Genomic DNA, 20,421 nt, shown 5'->3' with positions numbered 1-20,421 from the left:
TGTACTTGTATGAAAAAGTATCCTGTTCTCTTTGTATTGCTTCCTTTGTGTGAAATCCCTGGTGTTCCTGGCAGTCCCACTGCTTTCCTATTAAAAACTGACCACACACTGGAGAGGAGAACACACTGTGGTCAGTTCTAAAGCCATGCTGGGAACTTAGCCTGGTCTCGTCCAATGATCAGGGCTGACTTGCCCTGACACCCTCGCCCCCCCTCCACCACCTCCACCTCCGGCCCCCACAGCATTTTACTGGGAAGTTCAGTGGACTGAAAAAATAGGGAATGTGATCATTTATAAAAAAGGAAAAAAAATATTTTTTAATGTTTTATACCTATACACAAATGTTTTGCCTTTCATTTCTATTTTAATAGATAGATAATAGGTTGTTTTACAAGATGCTTTTTTACAATCACTTTAAGATTATTGGTCTATCATTCATGTACCTGGCGATCATAATCGTATGTCTATGGGTTATCTTAGTCACCAGTACTATTGTCTTACAACACTGTAAATCATGAGTTTGCTTATCACCAAAAACACTACATGTATTGATTTTCTATGTTCTCCTGTATTTAAATGAATGACTGATAAGGATATTGTGCGCATGTATACAAGCGTATATTGCAATACTGGCAACAAATTTTATGAATTTATATGCATACACACGTTTACGTGCATTTATGCAAGGTCTTTACAGAACATTTTACTCAGGATCTGTCAACAAAAACCTGAGTATAAACATCAGTAAATGATTACATCCATGTACAAGAGGCCACAGAAGTTCACTGTAAAGTGCTGTATTAACCAGTAAAACAAAAATTTCTGAACTTTTTTTGCCCTGGTCTTCTGTGGTTTCATTTGTATTTACAGCTGTAAAGGCATTGCACTAAGGCCAGGGTCTGTTTTTTCACTTTTCAGCCCCCCCTCAAAAGTTATAATGCTACTATAAAATGAAGGTGTCCTTTTTATGAAACGGAGATGAGCAGTGATCCTGCTGATCACAGCTCATTTCCGATCATTCTCAGTTTATGAAACATAAATGATCGGGGGAGAACATGTTCTCCGCTGATTATCTCTTCACACGGGAATCTGTCATTGACTGACACAGAAACAGCCAGGTCATGAAACTGCGATCTCCGCACTTCACTGGTGATCTGTGCCAGAATTCACACTCCCAGATTCACCAGCCTGGAGCTTGTGAATCGGGGAGTGAAGACCAAATCGGGGGAGAACTGAGGGGGAAGAAGGAAGATTATTGACATCCTTCTTCCTCGTTCAGACCCCCCAACACAGTAATCATGTCCCCCTTCCATATTTATGTATATATATACACATGTATATATATATATATACACACATACATGTAGATATATATTTAATGTGTATATATATATATAAAATGTATGCGTGTGTGTATTCAGTGTATATATATATATATATATATATATATATATATATATATATATATATTTTTATGTAAGGGGACTATTATTTATTAACATTAGTGGGGATCGTTTATTCAGCAGTGATAATCTATCACTGCTTGTTAAAGAGCGCCAGTGATTTTCATAGTACGGTAATCTCGCTTTGTCTCACGAGATTACAGGCGCCCCATTCACTTGTATAGAGATCTCGGCCGTTCGCCGAGGAAACACTTCTCCTCTGATCACCCTGGGAGAACTGAATTTCACCGCTTCATAAAACGGGTGTCAGAGGAGATAATTTTCCCCGGAGAACTGCAGAGAAGCGAACAGAGAAAAAAATTCACCCTTTCATAAACGTACACCTAAATGCATAAATACAAATATACTTCTCCCACCCTGGTCTCTTTAGTACTGCTAGGGGTAATGTTTTCATCCTTTTGATGAGATACCAGGTAATGCCAAGTAGTCCAAATTTCTTGTGATGGCACTTGATGACATTGCTGGAGTATTATCTCATGATGTTTGAACTGCTTGCCACTTCCTAGGATATCAGAGGAAGGTAACTCTCACCTAGATACCATGGGGTAGAACCAGGTTTGCACAACATTTTGGCATTGGGAAACAATCAAAATAAATCCTGTCGAGGGTTCTTGCATTTTTAGTGCAAGATTGTGCTCATTCTTCAGTTTTTGTAAAAGTGATTTCATGTGTTTTAAAATGTGGCCTGGTATGGTTCAGGAGGGGAGGGGGGCCGCATTCTCCCACCCCCTTTCCTGCATGCTCAGATAGGGGTCTGATATGGATTATGGGGGGACCTCACACCATTTTTTTCATATGAATCAGGGCTGGAATGAATTGTGGGAGGGGGTTGGGAGCCGCAAACTTTTTTTTTCATTTTTGCTGAAGGCTTTGTTTACATTTTCAGTGGGGTAGTGAATGCCGGCAGGAGAATTGCACGTTTCTGAGTTAAGTGCCACATGACTTATTTGAACAATTTACGCTATTATCAAATATCAAATATTTTAGATAAGATTTGTGCCTATCTAATCTTTTTATGTTGGTAAAAAAAATATATAAAAATCCCTTTCTTTCACTCATACAACTCAATTCACTTGAAAATCTGACATGTATCATGCAAACCTATTTCATGAAATACCTAAACATTTTTAACTTGCTTTCATATATTTTCAAACAAATGAAGAATAAAAGCTTTACATGAAAAATGTAATGCATGGCCAAATTATTTTTGTTTTCATGGTACAATGGAACTATTTAATGGAAACACTAATAATTCATCTGTAATTTAAAAAAATCTACACACTGATCAAACCAACTTGTCAAACTATATATTTATCTCCTATATAACAATGTCTGGGTAAAAATGATGGAACTATAAAAGCTGGTCTGCCTAAATAAATCCTCAATTATTTTAGTAATTATACCTTAATCCATGAATACACTAAAAATTAAATGCCTGATTTCCATAAAAAGTACACGTAGGCCATGGGTATATATATATATATATATATATATATATATATATATATATATATATATATATAGTATCTCACAAAACTGAGTACACCCCTCACATTTTTGTAAATATTTTATGATATATTTTCATGTGACAACACTGAAGAAATGATACTTTGTTACAATGTAAAATAGTGAATGTACAGCTTGTATAACAGTGTAAATTTGCTGTCCCTCAAAATAACTCGACACACAGCCAATAATGTCTAAAAAGCTGGCAACAAAGTGAGTATAAAAGTCAAAATGTCCAAATTGTGCCCAATTAGCCATTTTCACTCCATGGTGCCATGTGACCCGTTAATGTTACAAGGTCTCAGGTGTGAATGGGGAGCAGGTGTGTTAAATTTGGTGTTATCGCTCTCACTCTTTCATACTGGTCAATGGAAGTTCAACATTGCACCTCATGGCAAAGAACTTTCTGAGGATCTGAAAAAAAGAATTGATGCTCTACATAAAGATGGCCTAGGATATAGGAAAATTGCCAAGACCCTGAAACTAAGCTGCAGTTCCACTCAGAACAGGCCTCGCCTTGGTCGACCAAAGAAGTTGAGTGCATTGTCTAAGCGTCATATCCAGAGGTTGTCTTTGGGAAATAGACGTATGAGTGCTGCCACCATTGCTGCAGAGGTTGAAGGGGTGGGGGGTCAGCCTGCCAGTGCTCAGACCATATGCTGCACACTGCATCAAATTGGTCTGCAACTCTGCATGGCTGTCATCCGAGAAGGATGCCTCTTCTAAAGATGATGCACAAGAAAGCCTGCAAACAGTTTGCTGAAGACAAGCAGACTAAGGACATGGATTACTGGAACCATGTCCTGTAGTCTGATGAGACAAAGATAAACTTATTTGGTTTAGATGGTGTCAAGTGTGTGTAGTGGCAACCAGGTGAGGAGTACAAAGACAAGTGTGCCTTGCCCACAGTCAAGCAAGGTGATGGGAGTGTCATGGTCTGGGGCTGCATGACACTGGTGAGCTATATTCATTGAGTGAATCATGAATGCCAAAATGTACTGTGATATACTGAAGCAGAGCATGATCCCCTCCCTCTGGAGACTGGGCCACAGGGCAGTATTTCAACATGATCATGACCCAAACACACCTCCAAGATGACCACTGCCTTGATAAAGAAGCTGGGGGTAAAGGTGATTGACTGGCCAAGCATGTCTCCAGACCTAAACTGTATTTAGCATCTGTGGGGCATCCTCAAATAAAAGGTGGAGGAGCGCAAAGGTCTCCTCATCCACCAAGGTCATCCACCAGCTCTGTGATTTCATCATGGAGGAGTGGAAGAGGATGCCATTGGCAAACTGTGAAGCTCTGGTAAACTCCATGCCCAAGAGGGTTAAGGCAGTGCTGGAAAATGATGGTGGCCACACAAAATATTGACACTTTGGGACCAATTTGGACATTTTCACCTAGGGGTGTACTCACATATGTTGCCAGCGGTTTAGACATTAATGGCTGTGTGTTGAGTTATTTTGAGGGGAAAGCTAATTTACACTGTCATACAAGCTGTACACTCACTACTTTTCATTGTAGCAAAGTGTCATTTCTTCAGTGTTGTCACATGAGAAGATGTAGTAAAATATTTACAAAAATGTGAGGGGTGTACTCACTTTTGTGAGATCCTGTATATACATATATGGATTGTTCTAGTAAGCATTTCATTTATTTTATCCATATATACAGTATTTGTTGTGGCATGCAAAATACAAAGCACACAAACTCTCTATACATAGGGCAGTGTATTTACCTTAAGCCATTCAGTACTGGCAGGCCACCAAAATATATATTCTCGTGAGCTTTCAAATTGAGACCAAAATTACTTCCAGTAGATGTGGTGGTTACTTTGTCCTCTTCATTTGTATCCACATCCATAATAGAAAAGTTGGCTAAAAAGTATTAGATAAATAGAAATTAAATGAAAAAACAAGTATGTCAACTAAATAACATCCCCATTTTTGGCAGAACTGCTGAACCATGATGTAAATGTTAATTTATACATACCATAACTCCTTATTGTACACAACCTAAAAGTGAGTGGACACACGTTCAAAAGATGGTCTTAATGTGATGATACTAACCTACTGAATTAACCTACTGGAATGTGTTTGTATAATTAGGCATAAAAATGCTAGTGGTTCGGCCCTGGGTCATAGTACCATTATGATTGACCTGAATAGGCTAAATACACCAGAGGTCATTTTTTTACATCCATTTGGACTTTCAATAAACTTTCTCAATATTAGGGCACCCATGAGATTTTTCAATATGCTGATCCTTTTTTGCATTTCTATAGAGCTTACCCCTGTCATACAGCACAGGATTGGTTATGATCCTTCTTTAACTGGTCTTTATTAGGGTTATGTATACTCAAGCAGAACTGAGGGAGAGAGGTACTGGAGGAGCACTTTCCATAATGTGCAAGAATGGGCAGTACTACGGACTTAGAATCTGATCTCCTTTCTTGAGGCCCAACATTTTCTCAAACTATAAAAGTCACTCACACCCAAACTGGTGAGTGAACTGCTGCTTATACACAGTAAAAAAAGACATGCTCAATGTCTACTGAGACAAGAAACACAAAAAATGGTATTGGTCTTAGCTACACATCATTGGTATGGACCTAGATCCTGATAGTGACAATGGTACGTTATGCCTGGGCTATGTGTGGTGGAATGACTACCTGTAGTCTCCCCTAGGGGTGCATATGACAGGGTATCAACTCAGAAGTACAAATGGTAGACATTTCTCACTTTAAAACCGGATGTGCCTGAACAAGGACCTTTATTTATTGCAGGATTACTAGACAGTCTTATAATGAAAGCTGCAGATTTAACCACTTAAGCCCCAGAAGATTTACCCCCTTCCTGACCAGGCCCTATTTTGCGATTCGGCACTGCGTGACTTTAACAGACAATTGCAAGGTCATGCAACACTGTACCCAAATGAAATTGACGTTCTTTTTTCCCACAAACAGAGCTTTCTTTTGGTGGTATTTGATCACCTGTGCGATTTTTTGATCATGCGCTATAAACAAAAAAAGAGCGACAATTTTGCAAAAATAACAATATTTTTCACATTATTTTATATGAAATTCCCCCCAAAAAATATGTAAAAATCAAAATGTTTTAACATTTTAGGCCAATTTGTTTTCTGCTACATATGTTTGGTAAAAAAAATCGCAATAAGCGTATTTTGATTGGTTTGCGCAAAAGTTATTGCGTTTACTAACTAAGGGAACGATTTTTGTCATTTTTATATATTTTTTTTTTTTAATGAGTAATGGCGGCGATCTGCGATTTTTGTTTTGCGGGACTGCTACATTGCGGCGGACAGATCGGACCCCTGACTGACATTTTTGACACTTTTGGGGGTACCAGTGACATTACTACAGTAATCGGTGCTATAAATATGAACTGTTACTGTAAAAATGACACTGGCAGGGAAGGGGTTAACTTTATTGGAGAAGGAGGGGTTAAGTGTGTCCCTAGGGGCGTGATTCTAACTGTTATGGGATGTGGCTGTTTGTGTAACTACAGAGATATACGACCCTACATAGCAGGACCGTATGATCTCTGCACTTACACAAGGGAGAATGACATGCGGTTTTGTTTACATTAGCCGCCTGCCTTTCTCCCTCTGTACCAGACGATCGCAAGTGACCGGCGGACATCGGGTCACACGTGCAGACATGTTAGGGAGCAAGCGGGGACGGGAGCGTGCCTCCAGAGGCGCGCGCTCGCCCCCTAGAGGCTCACAGGCAAGCGACGTAGTCCTATGTCACTTTGCCTGTGAGGGGCTGACTGCCGCCGTAAATAGTCGTGCGGCAGTCGACAAGTGGTTAAAAAAATATTGTAAACAGCTTAAAATGGTAAAATTTATTTATGACTGGATTTACATCTAGTTAAACCTTTTGTTAGTGACAGCCTTACCATCGCCTTTTAAAACGTGTGTGTCTGTATGAAATACCTACTTTGTTTTTGTATTCTGGAGAGAGTGAAGGATTTCCATTTGCCATCATTATGATTTTTGTTGCTGACTGCAAAGGCTGTGCCAGATCCCAGATCATAGCTAACTTTTATACGCCCATCACTCAGCTCGACGCTCATGAAATCTTTCTGTTAAAAATTGAAAAGGAAAAAATGAAAGCTATATCACACATATAAAAAACAAACAGGTGACTTCCTGTGCTAATCCACCTCACTAACGTGCCCGAAATCCTCAAACAATATCTACAGATAGCAGCTCCTACCAAAAAACATTCACTAATCCAAATAAAACTCAATAAACCAAAAACTTGTAAAGCGCTACCTATTGATAAAGTGCATAAATCAAAAATCTTCAAATATATTAATGCACTAGTTTTATTATATTTAAAGATTTTTGATTTATGCACTTTATTAATAGGTAGCGCTTTACTTCAGTTTTTGGTTTATATCACATAAATATATATATATATATATATATATATATATATATATATATATATATATATAATATTTATATATATATATATAATATTTATATATATATATATATATATATATATATATATATATATATATCTTGCATTTGTGACAGTATTCACCGTCACTGGAATTTAAAGACAGATAAGTAATGGTTTGGATTGCTTCATATTTGCCAGCAATATCTCCATATAGAAATATTAGTTTTCCTTTTGTTTGTGTATTGGGAGGGGATGTGGATTGCTCTGTCTCATTGTTAAGTGCTAATGACCTCCCATCGTTCTCTGTCTGGCTATTGTGTACATTGATTGCCCCCTGGGGGCTTCTATCTCATTGCACATGGCAGTCCTTCTGGTCAAGCTATTGGACCAATCCCTGCTTACTCATTTTCAAGTCCTCATTTGCATGGCTAAGGAGGACCTGAAGGAGGACTACAGGTACTTTACATTTGACCAATAGGAAAGCGGTTGTTGGGGGCGGGATGTTCCAAATTCTGTATATAAGTCTTGTTCAATAAAGTTGTTCTAGAGTTCCTTCACCCTCAATCTAGAGTTCTGTCTCTTATTGGGGGAATCTGCTGCAAGGGATTTCTATGGTCTTCCATACTCCCTTAGAGAATCACTAAGCTCTTGTAAGAGCTTGTGTAAGAGCTTGTTCTGCTGCACTCTCTGGGGAAAGAGAGGTTCACCCACAGGAACCTGGAGCCTTGTCATAGGTCCAGGGTGGGTAGGAGACAACGAGACCCTAACCAAGCTGCGGTGGTTCGTGGGGTCTGCGGTGGTTACGGTGTCTGGTGGAGTGCTTGGAGCCCCTTGGGAAGCACTAGGAGCATCTGTCAATGGAGGTACCCGGTCAGGGGTGCCCTGTTCCGTTACATTGGTGGCAAGCGGTGGGATGGCGTCCTAGTGTGAGGAGAAGCAGCTCGGAGACACCGGTAACGTTATGGAGTGAGATAACACCCATGCAGCGTCCCCATATGAGGAGGAGTTTCTCTGGAGGTTGCAGCAACACTTGGTCCAACAGGATGGGCCTGTATCAGAGGAAGCCATACTGGACTGGAGAGATGCCACTCGAAAGGAAATGTGGTATGAGGCCTTAGAGGATGTGCAGTGGAGGTGGAGAGAGAACCTTCCCAGCGAAGAACAGCGGTTCCAGGTATACGTTGCCCTGCGGTTACCTTTCCTAGGAGAGCAACCCCTGGATGAGTGGGTGACGGAGCTGTGGAACCTGATTTGGAAGGAGTTGTGGCTGGATGAAGCTTACCGGGCACTAAAGTGGTACGCCACCCGGCACGACCACTGGATGGCTGACGACAATATCCCGGAAGGTGAGGACTATAGTGGCCCGGGCTTGCTGTGGGAGGCCTTGGAGGAGAGGGACTTTGGATGTCCAGCAGAGTTTCTGCGCTGGGAAATCTAGGACACCAGTGAAGCCCTACTGGGTTTCCCCAAAGCGAATGACTTGGGGTTAGGCCTGATTCATCTGGTCGGAATGGAGTGGGAACTGGAGCAGGACTACCAACGCCTGCTCTGCTCTATTCCACCCCAATCTACCCTGCAAGCAGAGCCGGAGTCCTGGGTGGCAGATCCAGACCCACAACCCTTGAGTTGGAGAAACAATACAGTCTGGTGGTACTGTGAAGACCCACCGATGGCAGGTGGAGATGGGACGAGGTCTCTCTACCGGCCCTACAGGGAGGCTGGGCAGGCGGCCCAGGTCCCCAGCTACAGCAGGAGTTACAGGGAGCCAAAGGTGTTGCCATTCCTTCCAAGCAGCAGTGTACCTTCCAGGGAGAGGAGACAACTAATCCTTCTCCCCAACCACAGGGAGACAACAGCCCTGACCCCAATAGTACAGATGGGACCACGGTCTCTGCACCAGACCTACAGGGATGCTGGACGGCTGGTCCAGATCCCCAACCTGCCCCGCAGGAATACCAGGAGGAGGAGGTAGGCGATCCCTCCTCTCTACAGCACAGACCCCCAACCAGGTCCTGGGGGTAGTATTCGCCAACTCCAACCCAGCAGAAGAACTGGCGACAGGGCAGAGTGTTACCGACCTCTGCCCAGAACCCGCAAAAGCTACAGTCTTCATTTGTACACCCCAGGGATACTGGACAGTCGGCCCAGATCCCCAACAGCCTGACGAAGTGAGCCCCACCACCCTGTCTTGTCTCCAGCGGCTGAAAGGACTCCCAGGAGAAGAGCCAGTCTACACTTATCCCCAGCAGCGGGTATGTTCTGCGAGAGAGGCAGAGGTTGTCTGGGTGAGTAACACTGTTTTCCCGACAATTTGTTTGGGGTACTGGGTGGGTGCAGACATTGGGAGGGCCTGTGGAACACAGCCTACCTTAGAGAGGTTGGAAAGTTCTTCTCTCAGCCTACTAGGCTCCTCTTATGTCTAAATCACCCTGTGTCTTTTAGGGACACAGGGTGCCCAAGAAGCCCAGTCTGGCCTGCCCAAACCAGACTTTCACAGACTGATTGGCTATGAGAGCTCCATGCGCCTTGCCAAGACAAACTTACAAACTATATGGAACTTTGTCAAGGAAGCTGCCATGATGAATGGACTCTTTGGGACTTGTTACCCGACTAACTCAGGCACAGACCGATTGGAGGTCTGGTACCTGGATTAGTCTACCTTTGGGGGGAAGATATGTGACAGTATTCACCGTCACTGGAATTTAAAGACAGATAAGTAATGATTTGGATTGCTTCATATTTGCCAGAAATATCTCCATATAGAAATATTAAGATTTATTCCCATTTGCCATGAAATCTGTAATTCCTAAATGCTGTGTATATTACATATCTTTCAATGTAAGCAAGGTTTTCCTTTTGTTTGTGTATTGGGAGGGAATGTGGATTGCCCTGTCTCATTGTTAAGTGCTAATGACCTCCCATTGTTCTGTATCTGGCTATTGTGTACATTGATTGCCCCCTGGGGGCTTCTATCTCATTGCACATGGCAGTCCTTCTGGTCAAGCTATCGGATCAATCCCTGCTGACTCATTTTCAAGTCCATTTGCATGGCTAAGGAGGACCTGAAGGAGGACTACAGGTACTTTACAATTGACCAATAGGAAAGCGGTTGTTGGGGGCGGGATGTTCCAAATTCTGTATATATAAGTCTTGTTCAATAAAGTTGTTCTAGAGTTCCTTCACCCTCAATCTAGAGTTCTGTCTCTTATTGGGGGAATCTGCTGAAGGGATTGCTATGGTCTTCCATACTCCCTTAGAGAATCACTGAGCTCTTGTAAGAGCTTGTGTAAGAGCTTGTTCTGCTGCACTCTCTGGGGAAAGAGAGGTTCACCCACAGGAACCTGGAGCCTTGTCGTAGGTCCAAGGTGGGTAGGAGACAACGAGACCCTAACCAAGCTGCGGTGGTTCGTGGGGTCTGAGGTGGTTACGGTGTCTGGTGGAGTGCTTGGAGCCCCTCTGGAAGCACTAGGAGCATCTGTCAATGGAGGTACCCGGTCAGGGGTGCCCTGTTCCATTACAGCATTTAACAAGTTTGGCTTTGGAGTATAAGTTAACATACAATCTAACAAATAATTAGGAATAGTCTGACACTGCCTACAAATATGGTGTGTAAAAGAAACAATGTTTTCATAATATAGTAAAGAATCAAATAAATGTATTTTATAAGGCTGAGACAAATCTTTTTAATTGCACAGGTGATTGAAAATCTCTTTAGTATCTGTACCATTTTGCTCAGGAAAGAGAACACAATTGTGAGCAGAAAACTGCATTAACACCCCTCATGGACTTTAAAGACGGACCAATATAGTAAAAAAATATTTTTATTGTACTATTGTAAAAATATAAGTAGAAAAATAAACGAATATTACTTTGTACATCCATTTAGAAGGAAGATATAAAAAAATTGAACTAGTACCCATTACATAACTAGAAAGGTATGGAAGCTGTGCGGCCGCCTATGGTCATCACCGGGCTGGCCACCATACGTTATGTGTAAACACCTAACATGTTTCGGACTATTACTGTGAAGTCCTTCTTCAGAGGTGAAACAGTGGGTACTGTTATATTCTAGAACATAAACTGTGCTATTAGTAACAAAATAATAATAAATTAATTCCTATTATACAGTAAATATGTAATGGAGATCTAATAATATCACATTAATACAAATCATTATACAGGCTGTATTGCACTTACAAAATTCAACAACTACATTGTACATCAGAGCTGGATACAGGATAGATATTCCCGAATGGATATGCATGGTTAGGGACCCAATGTAGGCGTGAACGGGTATGACCCAGGAAGAGCAGAGATACAGTCACAAGGACCCGACAATGGAAAAACAGCCTGTGTGACTAATGGCCAGGTGTATCCTCTATAAAAAAAATAGGTAATATATAGGTAGAAAAAAGGTAAACATCTCCATCAGCTAAACAGAACGTGAAGGTAAGTAAGTGTATTGCTGTAACAATCCTACAGGCTCACCTGAGTCAGAGGACTGCTGGCCAGAGGTAAGAGTAGAGCCCAGTGGCAAAGACCGCAGGCAGGTAGTAGGTGCTGGATACCGGATGGACACCGCGTAGTACTCTGATGAGGACACGGGTTCACCTGAGGTGCGGAAACTAAGTGCTAGCTGGAAAAGGATTTAGGAAAACTAGAAGAATGGTCAGAACTCTGGCAACTGAAATTTAATGTGGATAAGTGCAAGATAATGCACCTGGGGCGTAAAAACCCAAGGGCAGAATATAGAATATTTGACACAGCCCTGACCTCAGTATCTGAGGAAAGGGATTTAGGAGTAATTATTTCAGAAGACTTAAAGGTGGGAAGACAATGTAATAGAGCAGCACGAAATGCCAGCAGAATGCTTGGATGTATAGGGAGAGGTATAAGCAGTAGAAAGAGAGAAGTGCTTATGCCGCTGTACAGAACACTGGTGAGACCTCACTTGGAGTATTGTGCGCAGTACTGGAGGCCATATCTCCAGAAGGATATAGATACTCTAGAGAGAGTTCAGAGAAGAGCTACTAAACTAGTACATGGATTGCAGGAAAAAACTTACCAGGAAAGGTTAAAGGACCTTAACATGTATAGCTTGGAAGAAAGAAGAGACAGAGGGGATATGATAGAAACTTTTAAATACATAAAGGGAATCAACTCGGTAAAGGAGGAGAGCATATTTAAAAGAAGAAAAACTACCACAAGAGGACACAGTTTTAAATTAGAGGGGCAAAGGTTTAAAAGTAATATGAGGAAGTATTACTTTACTGAGAGAGTAGTGGATGCATGGAATAACCTTCCTGCAGAAGTGGTAGCTGCAAATACAGTGAAGGAGTTTAAGCATGCATGGGATAGGCATAAGGCTATCCTTCATATAAGATAGGGCCAGGGACTATTCATAGAATTCAGATATATTGGGCAGACTAGATGGGCCAAATGGTTCTTATCTGCTGACACATTCTATGTTTCTATGTTTTCACTAGAGCCCCTGATGGTGGGGATAGACTGCACTGCAAGCTAACACCAGGACGCGGTCCTCAGGATCACCCAGCCAGGCAGAGTGCAGGTTCGGTCCGAAGGCAGAGGAGCAGACAAGGGATAACCAGAGAGCAGTCAGATGAGCAAAGGTCGGGGCTGGCAGCAGTAAGCGTGGTCAGACAATCCGGATCTGCAACAGAGGTAGCAGTTAAGTAGGTAGGGACAAAGCAGAAGAGTAGTCGGTAGTCAATTCCTGGTCAGCGTTGGATTTGTGGTAGTAGATAAGAGCAGCAGGTGAGGAGTAGCTTGATCAAGGCTCAGGAGCTCAATAATCAGCAAGCTGGAGTGCAAGGGGCTGGACTTATATAGGGAAGTACCAGGTGTGGTGAATCAAGGGTGATGAGCAAGGCTTGGCAAGACTAAGTTTGAAATAATAGCCTTCAGGGAGGAATGTCCAGAATGTCCACACCGCTGTGGGAGCGGACATGATCCCTCTGCGTCTCTTCCAGGTTCGGTGGCTCCGGCGCTGTGAGTGGCCGGAGCCGTGTGACATCACTCCCGCGCATGCGCACGGGGAATTAACTTTCCGGCAACTTCCCGGCAAGGAACTCTGGTAGCCTAGTAAGCAGGGCTACCGCCTGGGATGTGGCTGGTCACAGGTTCAAATCCTGACAATTGCACTCTGTTGCTGCAATGGAGCAGATTTGCAGAAGGAAATACAAGTATTAGCAAAGAGGTGAGGTATATATATATATATATATATATATATATATATAAGATAAGTTCCCCCTTGTCCAAGTTTAGCAGGAACTAAGAGAGCAAGTAAGTATTAGCATGATGAAATCATACCTGTTGTATAGTATCAATGTTTGTTTAAAACAGCCACAGCCGCAATTCGCTCCATGTAGTCTGAATTACATTGAGCAAACAGCATTATAATAGAATGGTTATTCACTTTGTATATAACATTCAATTTTTATCATAAGGATAGACAGACAGAGAGAATATAGAAGGAAGAATGAAAGAATGTGTCTAATCATATTTTAAAAGTCCAATTCACACGAATCTGATTGAAAGCCAGATAGATATGGTTTAAATGAAAAGATTAATTCAAACCAGGGGGCGATGTGGCTTTAAGATAAAATATCCATCTAAGCTCACTCTGTAATAGGATTTTATTTAGATCACCACCTCTCAGGTTTACAGTAAATGAATGTTATTCAGAGCTAAAAATGTCACCCTTGGTAGGGATCGACCGATTATCGGCAAAGCCGATTATCGGAGGACCGATATGCACTTTTCCCGATATATCGTAATCGGCCCCAGAACTTGCCAATATTATCGATATTGTCGTGACGTCATGGCGTATGTTGCCCCACGCACCTCTGCGCACTGGGCCTAACCGTCGGGAGTGTAACACAGCCATACAGTGAGTCACCCACCCACAGCAGCCCAGTGCCTGCCGGCCAGCCACCCACATCCACAGGCCCTGTACCAGACAGCCAGCCACAGTTTAGGCTTTGTACCAGCCAGCCATCCACCCACAAACCCTGTACCAGCCAGCCACAGGCACTGTCCCAGCCAGCCACTCACAGGCCCTGTACCAGCCAGCCAACCACAGCCCCTGTGCCAGCCACCCACCCACCCCAGGGTGCAAGCCATCCAGATACCCACCACAGGGTGCCAGCCAGCTAGACACCTACAACAGGGTGCCAGCCAGCCAGATACCCACCACAGGGTGCCAGCCAGCCAACCACCCACCGCAGGGTGCCAGCCATCCAATCACCCACCACAGGGTGCCAACCACCCACCACAGGGTGCCAGCCAGCCAGCCAGCCACCCACCACAGGGTGCCAGCATTCCAGCCACCCACCACAGGGTACTAGCTAGCCAGCCACCCATTGCAGGGTGCCAGCAAGCCAGCCACCCACCACAGGGTGCCAGACAGCCAGTCACCCATCACCACAGGGTGCCAGCCAGCCAGTTTTTTTAACCCTATATTAAATTTCAGTAGTGTCTTTCAAATTTCAACGGAGATGGATGCAGATAGAAAAAGTGAAAGTGTGATCTGGGACTATTTCCCGTCTCCATCTCCAGGAAAAGCAGCAGTGTGCAACACGTGCACAAACAATGTAAGCATGGGATCAGCAATGGCAAAAACCCAAAAATATGTGAAATCTTTGGGCCCATCTAAGAGTTCATCATGTTAAATCATATCATGCAGCACAGAAAACACACTATGATGAATCACAAGGTGAAATACCAGTATCCCAGGCAACAATAACAGATATGTTTAAAAAAAAAAACAGGTGGCTAAATTCGGATGGACGATCCCAACTGCTGGACAGAGTAATCACAGAGATGATGGTCACTGATAACCAGCCATTTACAATGGTTTCTGACTCTGGATTTAAGTGATTGATGTCCATAGTTGAGCCAAGGTACACACTGAAGAGTGACAAGTATTATCGAACTGAAATGCTGGGAAAGATTCACCAAAAGGTAATTGAGAAAGTAAAGGCTATGCTGAAACCAGAGAATGCTGGCAACTCACTCTCATTCACGAATGACTGCTGGTCAGGACAAACAGAGTCACTAATGAGTCTTACATGCCACTTCATTGACAGCGGATGGACAAGAAGGCATTTGGTGTTGAATACAAAAGTGATGCAAGGATCCCACACTGGGGAATACATTAGAGAAAGGTTTCTAGGCATGCTTGAAGACTGGGGAATCACCAAAGACTGATTGATGCTTGTGCTTCGAGACAACGGAGCGAACATGGTAAAAAGAATGAGGCTTGCTGAAGTGTCAGACCTCAGTTGCATGGCACACACCCTCCAGCTTGTGGTAAATGGTGGTCTGTCAAAGCTTTGCTTAATATAATTGGCATGCTGATCAATCCTTGCCAAGCAGCGACTGCAGGTGCATTCAGGAAGACCTTGGCCTACCCAAAAACAACCTGATTAACGCTGTTCCAACACTATAGAACTCAACACTTCACATGCTGCAAAGAATACTGAAGCTCTTGCCATCTATTCAGGTGAATATAGAGGATATTCTTGTCCTACTGCTGATCAGTGGGACATTGTAGCGAATATCATTGAGACCCTCCTCACCATAGAGGAAATGACACTAGAGGTGAGTCATTATGACTCATCTGTGTTATCTGTCATCCCATGTGTGAGAGTGCTGAAGATGCTTCTTCAAGAGAATGAAGGACCCAACACACGTGGCACTAAAACATGTAGGCAGGCCATGAGGGACAGGCTCACCAAACTTTTTGAGAATCATGAAGAGAATAAAAATGTTTTGCTTGCATGTCTTTTGGATCCTCGATACAAGAATCATTCTTTCTCTTCTGATGACGTATTGGCCAAGGCAAAACAATGGCTGACAGAAGATATTCAACAGGAGGTGCAGGAGGTTCCTGCCAAAAAGACAAGTCAGGAAGAGAAGGTTTTTAATCTGGAAGAGCAGGATGCTGCAATAAGAGAAAAATGTCCAAAAAGACAATGGACAGAAGAGAAACTTCTGTCAGGGATTCACTACCATGCGCAGACGCACTGGCGCTGCTAACCAGCGAATGCCTATGCGCATGCACGTGTGCTGAGGCTACCACTGATTAGTTTGCGGCTATTCCACGTTCGCGCAAACACGCATGCGCACGTAATCCTCTTTGGCGCCAATCGTCCTGTGATCTTCAGCTCTCCTGTTCCTTGTATCCAATATTATCTGCTGTTCCTGTTTATCTGACCCGGCTTGCCTTTGGACTCTGATTACCTGCTGCCTGCCCTGACCTTGGCTTGTCTTGACTATTCTCCTGCCTCATCCTGATCTGCTTACCTGTTACCGGCTATTGGTCCTGGACCTGTTCTTGGCTCAACCAGGGAATCTGGAGGACCGCGACCTGGTGTTAGCACGCAGCCAAGTCCATCCCCACCATCTGGGGCCCTGGTGAAACCCGGCTAACACTTAGACTCCGCGCCTCTGTTGAACCTGTGTCATGCCAGACATCAAGTGAGACATTCCTCTTACGCCAGGCTCTGCCACTACACCCCTGATAACTTCATTGTGGTCGAATAGATGCCATGTTCAGTGTTTTCTTAGGGCCTCATGCACAGGATTCTTCTGAATCTGCAATAATGACCCTGGATGATGAACTTCATCTCTTTTTGAAGGAACCAGTAGTTGAAAGACGAAGTGGTGATCCTCTTCAGTGGTGGAAAGAAAATGAGGCACGCTACAAAAGACTTGCTTCTCATGCTAGAAGATACCTTTCTGCTCCTCCTTCCTCAGTACAAACTGAACGTGTTTTTAGCGAAGTGGCAGCAATATATGAAAAAACAGAAGCCGTTTAACTGGTGAACATGCTGAAATGTTATGCTTTCTGCACTATGATATTGTTCTACTTAACTAGGAGTATTGAAAGTAAGTAGTAGTAATAGTGTCCAGTCCACTGTCTTTTGCAGCTACTAGATTTAATTGCAGACAGTGAGTGCATTATTGCAGCAGTTTATGTAAATTTTGTTTTGGGAAGCCTTTAGTTATTATATTCCCAGCACTTTATTTTTCACAGTTGTCTATGTCTACAGTTGTCTACTCTTCTAGGACTCTTTCGTTCACATTGTGAAACTGATTTACCTGCAAGTTAAAGCTGTGCGATTTTCCTATCAGTTTCCATGCAGGTAAGGTGTGAAGAACAAGCCTTTAATGTTAAAAATGTTAACAAAAATTGTCTTTAATTTTCAAAATTTTAAATGGACAAAATATCGGCCAGTATCGGCCGATACCGATACAAAGTGACCAAAATATCGGTATCGTCCCTGAAAAAATGTATCAGTCTACCCCTAACCCTTGGTATCGAGTCTTAGTGAACTAAAGCACTGTGTCTACCAATGGGAAGCTCAGGGTCAGGGTCACTTTTGTTAATGCTTGCCAAGTGTAGGTAGATTCTTCTCCAGAATATCGAGTTTGGTTTTCCCGACGTAGTAGCACCTGCACTCACAAATGAGCAGGTACACCACGCCAGGGGTTTTGCAGATTACATAGTGTTTAGGCTTAAACTTATTGCCATTGGGCAGAGTAATACAAGCCCTTGTGTCCATGTATTTACAGTAACTACAGTTGCCACATATAAAAGTACCTATCGTTCTGCATCTATCTCTTCTTTCTATTTTAAACTCACTGTGGACCAGTTTGTCTCTCAGAGAGGACACTCCTCTATATTTAATCTTAAGTTGTTTGAGTACTAATGGGGCCCAGGAAGGATCCATACTAAGTAAATGCCAGTACTTTCCAAAAATATGCCTAATTTGTTCATGTTGTATAGAGCATTGAGTAATGATTCTGGTTGTATTTTCACTTTTAGGGGGTTTTTTTTGTGAAAATAATAAATCATTAGGTGATCTACCCTTGGCTTTTTTGTAAGCCTTTTTCTAAAGGTTTTTTGAGTATCCTCGATCGAGTACCCTGGATCTTAATATTTCTGCTTCCTGTTCAAGGAGAGTATCGTTTGAGCAATTACGTTTCACTCTGATATATTGTCCATACAAAATTGATGCTAGAAAGGGTTTGGGGTAAAAGCTAAAAGCTTCAAGGATTGTATTGCCGGCTGTAGATTTTCTGAATAGTTCCCTATAGAGTTGGCCCTCTGAGTTTTTTGTGTATGGATACATCAAAAAATGTAATTGTAGACTTAATATGAATACCTAAAAAGGAAAAAACTGTCAGCCCCTAGACTGATTGATTAATCTGACAAACCGTGCTTATTTAAATCAAATAATAAAGTGATAAGTGCCAACAAATAAATAGAAAAATCCCAATAATAATTTCATACAATGACAAAGTGTCAGAAATTTATAAAGTGCATATGTGCTAAAAATTGCATGAAAATTAATACATAATGTCCATAAACACCAGTGTAAATCACACGTGTACAATCTTGTGAATCGCTCTTCTGAAAGTCCTCCACAGGATGTGTCAAATTTGTTGTGCCTAGATCCACCACTGATAAGAAATACCTACGCACCAGAAGTAAGTAAAGATCTCGCATATCAAGATGAGGGGACCCTTAGAGTGGACACATATTCTCCACCTGGACCACAGCAATTGGCCACATTAGAGGTAGATGTACATATCACACAAGATCTAGGTTACTCGATCGAGGCTACTCAAAAAAAACTTTTGAAAAAGGCTTACAAAAAAGCCAAGGGTAGATCACTTAATGATCTATTATTTTCACAAAAAAAAATCTTAAAGTAAAAATACAACCATAATCATTGCTCAATACTCTCTATACAACATGAACAAATTAAACATATTTTTGGAAAGTACTGGCATTTATTTAGTATGGATCTATCCTAGGCCCCATTTGTACCCAAACAACCTAAGATTACATATAGAGGAGCATCCTCTCTGAGAGACAAACTGGTCCACAGTAAGTTTAAAATAGAAAGAAGGGATAGATGCAGAATGGTAGGTACTTTTATATGCGGCAACTGTAGTTACTGTAAATACATGGACACAAGGACTTGCATTACTCTGTCCAATGGCAATAAGTTTAAGCCTAAACACTATGTAAATTGCAAAACCCCCAGGCGTAGTGTACCTGCTCATTTGTGAGTGTGGGTGCTACTACGTCTGAAAAACCAAACTCGAAATTCTGGAGAAGAATCTACCGACACTTGGCAAGAATTAACAAAAGGGACCCTGAGCTTCCCCTTGGTAGACACAGTGCTTTAGTCCACAAGGACTCGATACCAAGGGTGAAATTTTTGGCTCTGGATCACATTCATTCAAACCCGAGAGGTGGTGATCTAAATAATATCCTTTTACAGAATGATATGGATGGATATTTCATCTCAAAGCCACATCGCCCCCTGGTTTGAATGAAGCTTTTAATTTTAAACCATATCTATATGGCTTTCAATCAGGTTCATGTGAATTGGACCTTTAAAATATGATTAGACACATTCTTTCATTCTTCATTCTATATTCTCTCTGTCTGTCTATCCTTATGATGTAAATTGAAGGTTATACACAAAGTGAATAACCATTCTATTGTAATGCTGTTTACTTAATGTAATTCATTCATTATGTATTCAAGTCAATAGATCACTCTGTTAGTATGGTCTTTACATTGTCTATGGCAACTAATATCAGACTAATGTTGACCAATTTTTGCTATGTTAATATGTACTGTATTTTTTTTGTTTGCCAGTAATGGTAAAACACGGGGGAAACCCATGGGCAGATCTGTTGGGCTATGGGGGGGGGGGGGGGGGGGGGTTTGATACAGCACAAAGGCCCCTTTCGCTCCCACATGGAGCATTAGTGGGCCTTTTTTAGTAGGCCGTTATGGATTTTTAATCCTCAAGGTGCACTCCTCTTCCTGTTTGCATTCCAGCTTGGAACGCGGATGCTCAGCCTATGATGCGCCAGTGGTCTGATGATGTGGGACATCGCTCCTCCCTTTTGGGTGGGCCGGTGCCATTTACCACCTCCAGAGGGACCCATAATGGATATGGCTTG

The 20,421-nt window shown here is 42.3% G+C and overlaps 1 protein-coding gene across 4 annotated transcripts in view; it reads right to left on the bottom strand.

Moving 5' to 3' along the window:
* LAMA2 (laminin subunit alpha 2) overlaps nt 1-20,421 on the bottom strand; it is a 1,405,743-nt gene that overhangs the window by 92,542 nt on the left and 1,292,780 nt on the right. For all 4 annotated transcript variants that reach the window (XM_082249565.1, XM_082249566.1, XM_082249567.1 and 1 more), the window contains 2 exons: nt 6,934-7,078; nt 4,711-4,849 (listed from right to left, as the gene is read on the bottom strand). In XM_082249565.1, the coding sequence (XP_082105691.1) occupies nt 4,711-4,849; nt 6,934-7,078 (284 nt within the window). The remainder of the gene's footprint in view (nt 1-4,710; nt 4,850-6,933; nt 7,079-20,421) is intronic.

Source organism: Pelophylax lessonae (genome assembly GCF_965119305.1).
Source record: "Pelophylax lessonae genome assembly, chromosome: 3".
Lineage (NCBI taxonomy): Eukaryota > Metazoa > Chordata > Amphibia > Anura > Ranidae > Pelophylax > Pelophylax lessonae.
Note: the sequence above shows the minus strand (reverse complement) of the source record. Positions and strands in the feature narration are given on the sequence as shown.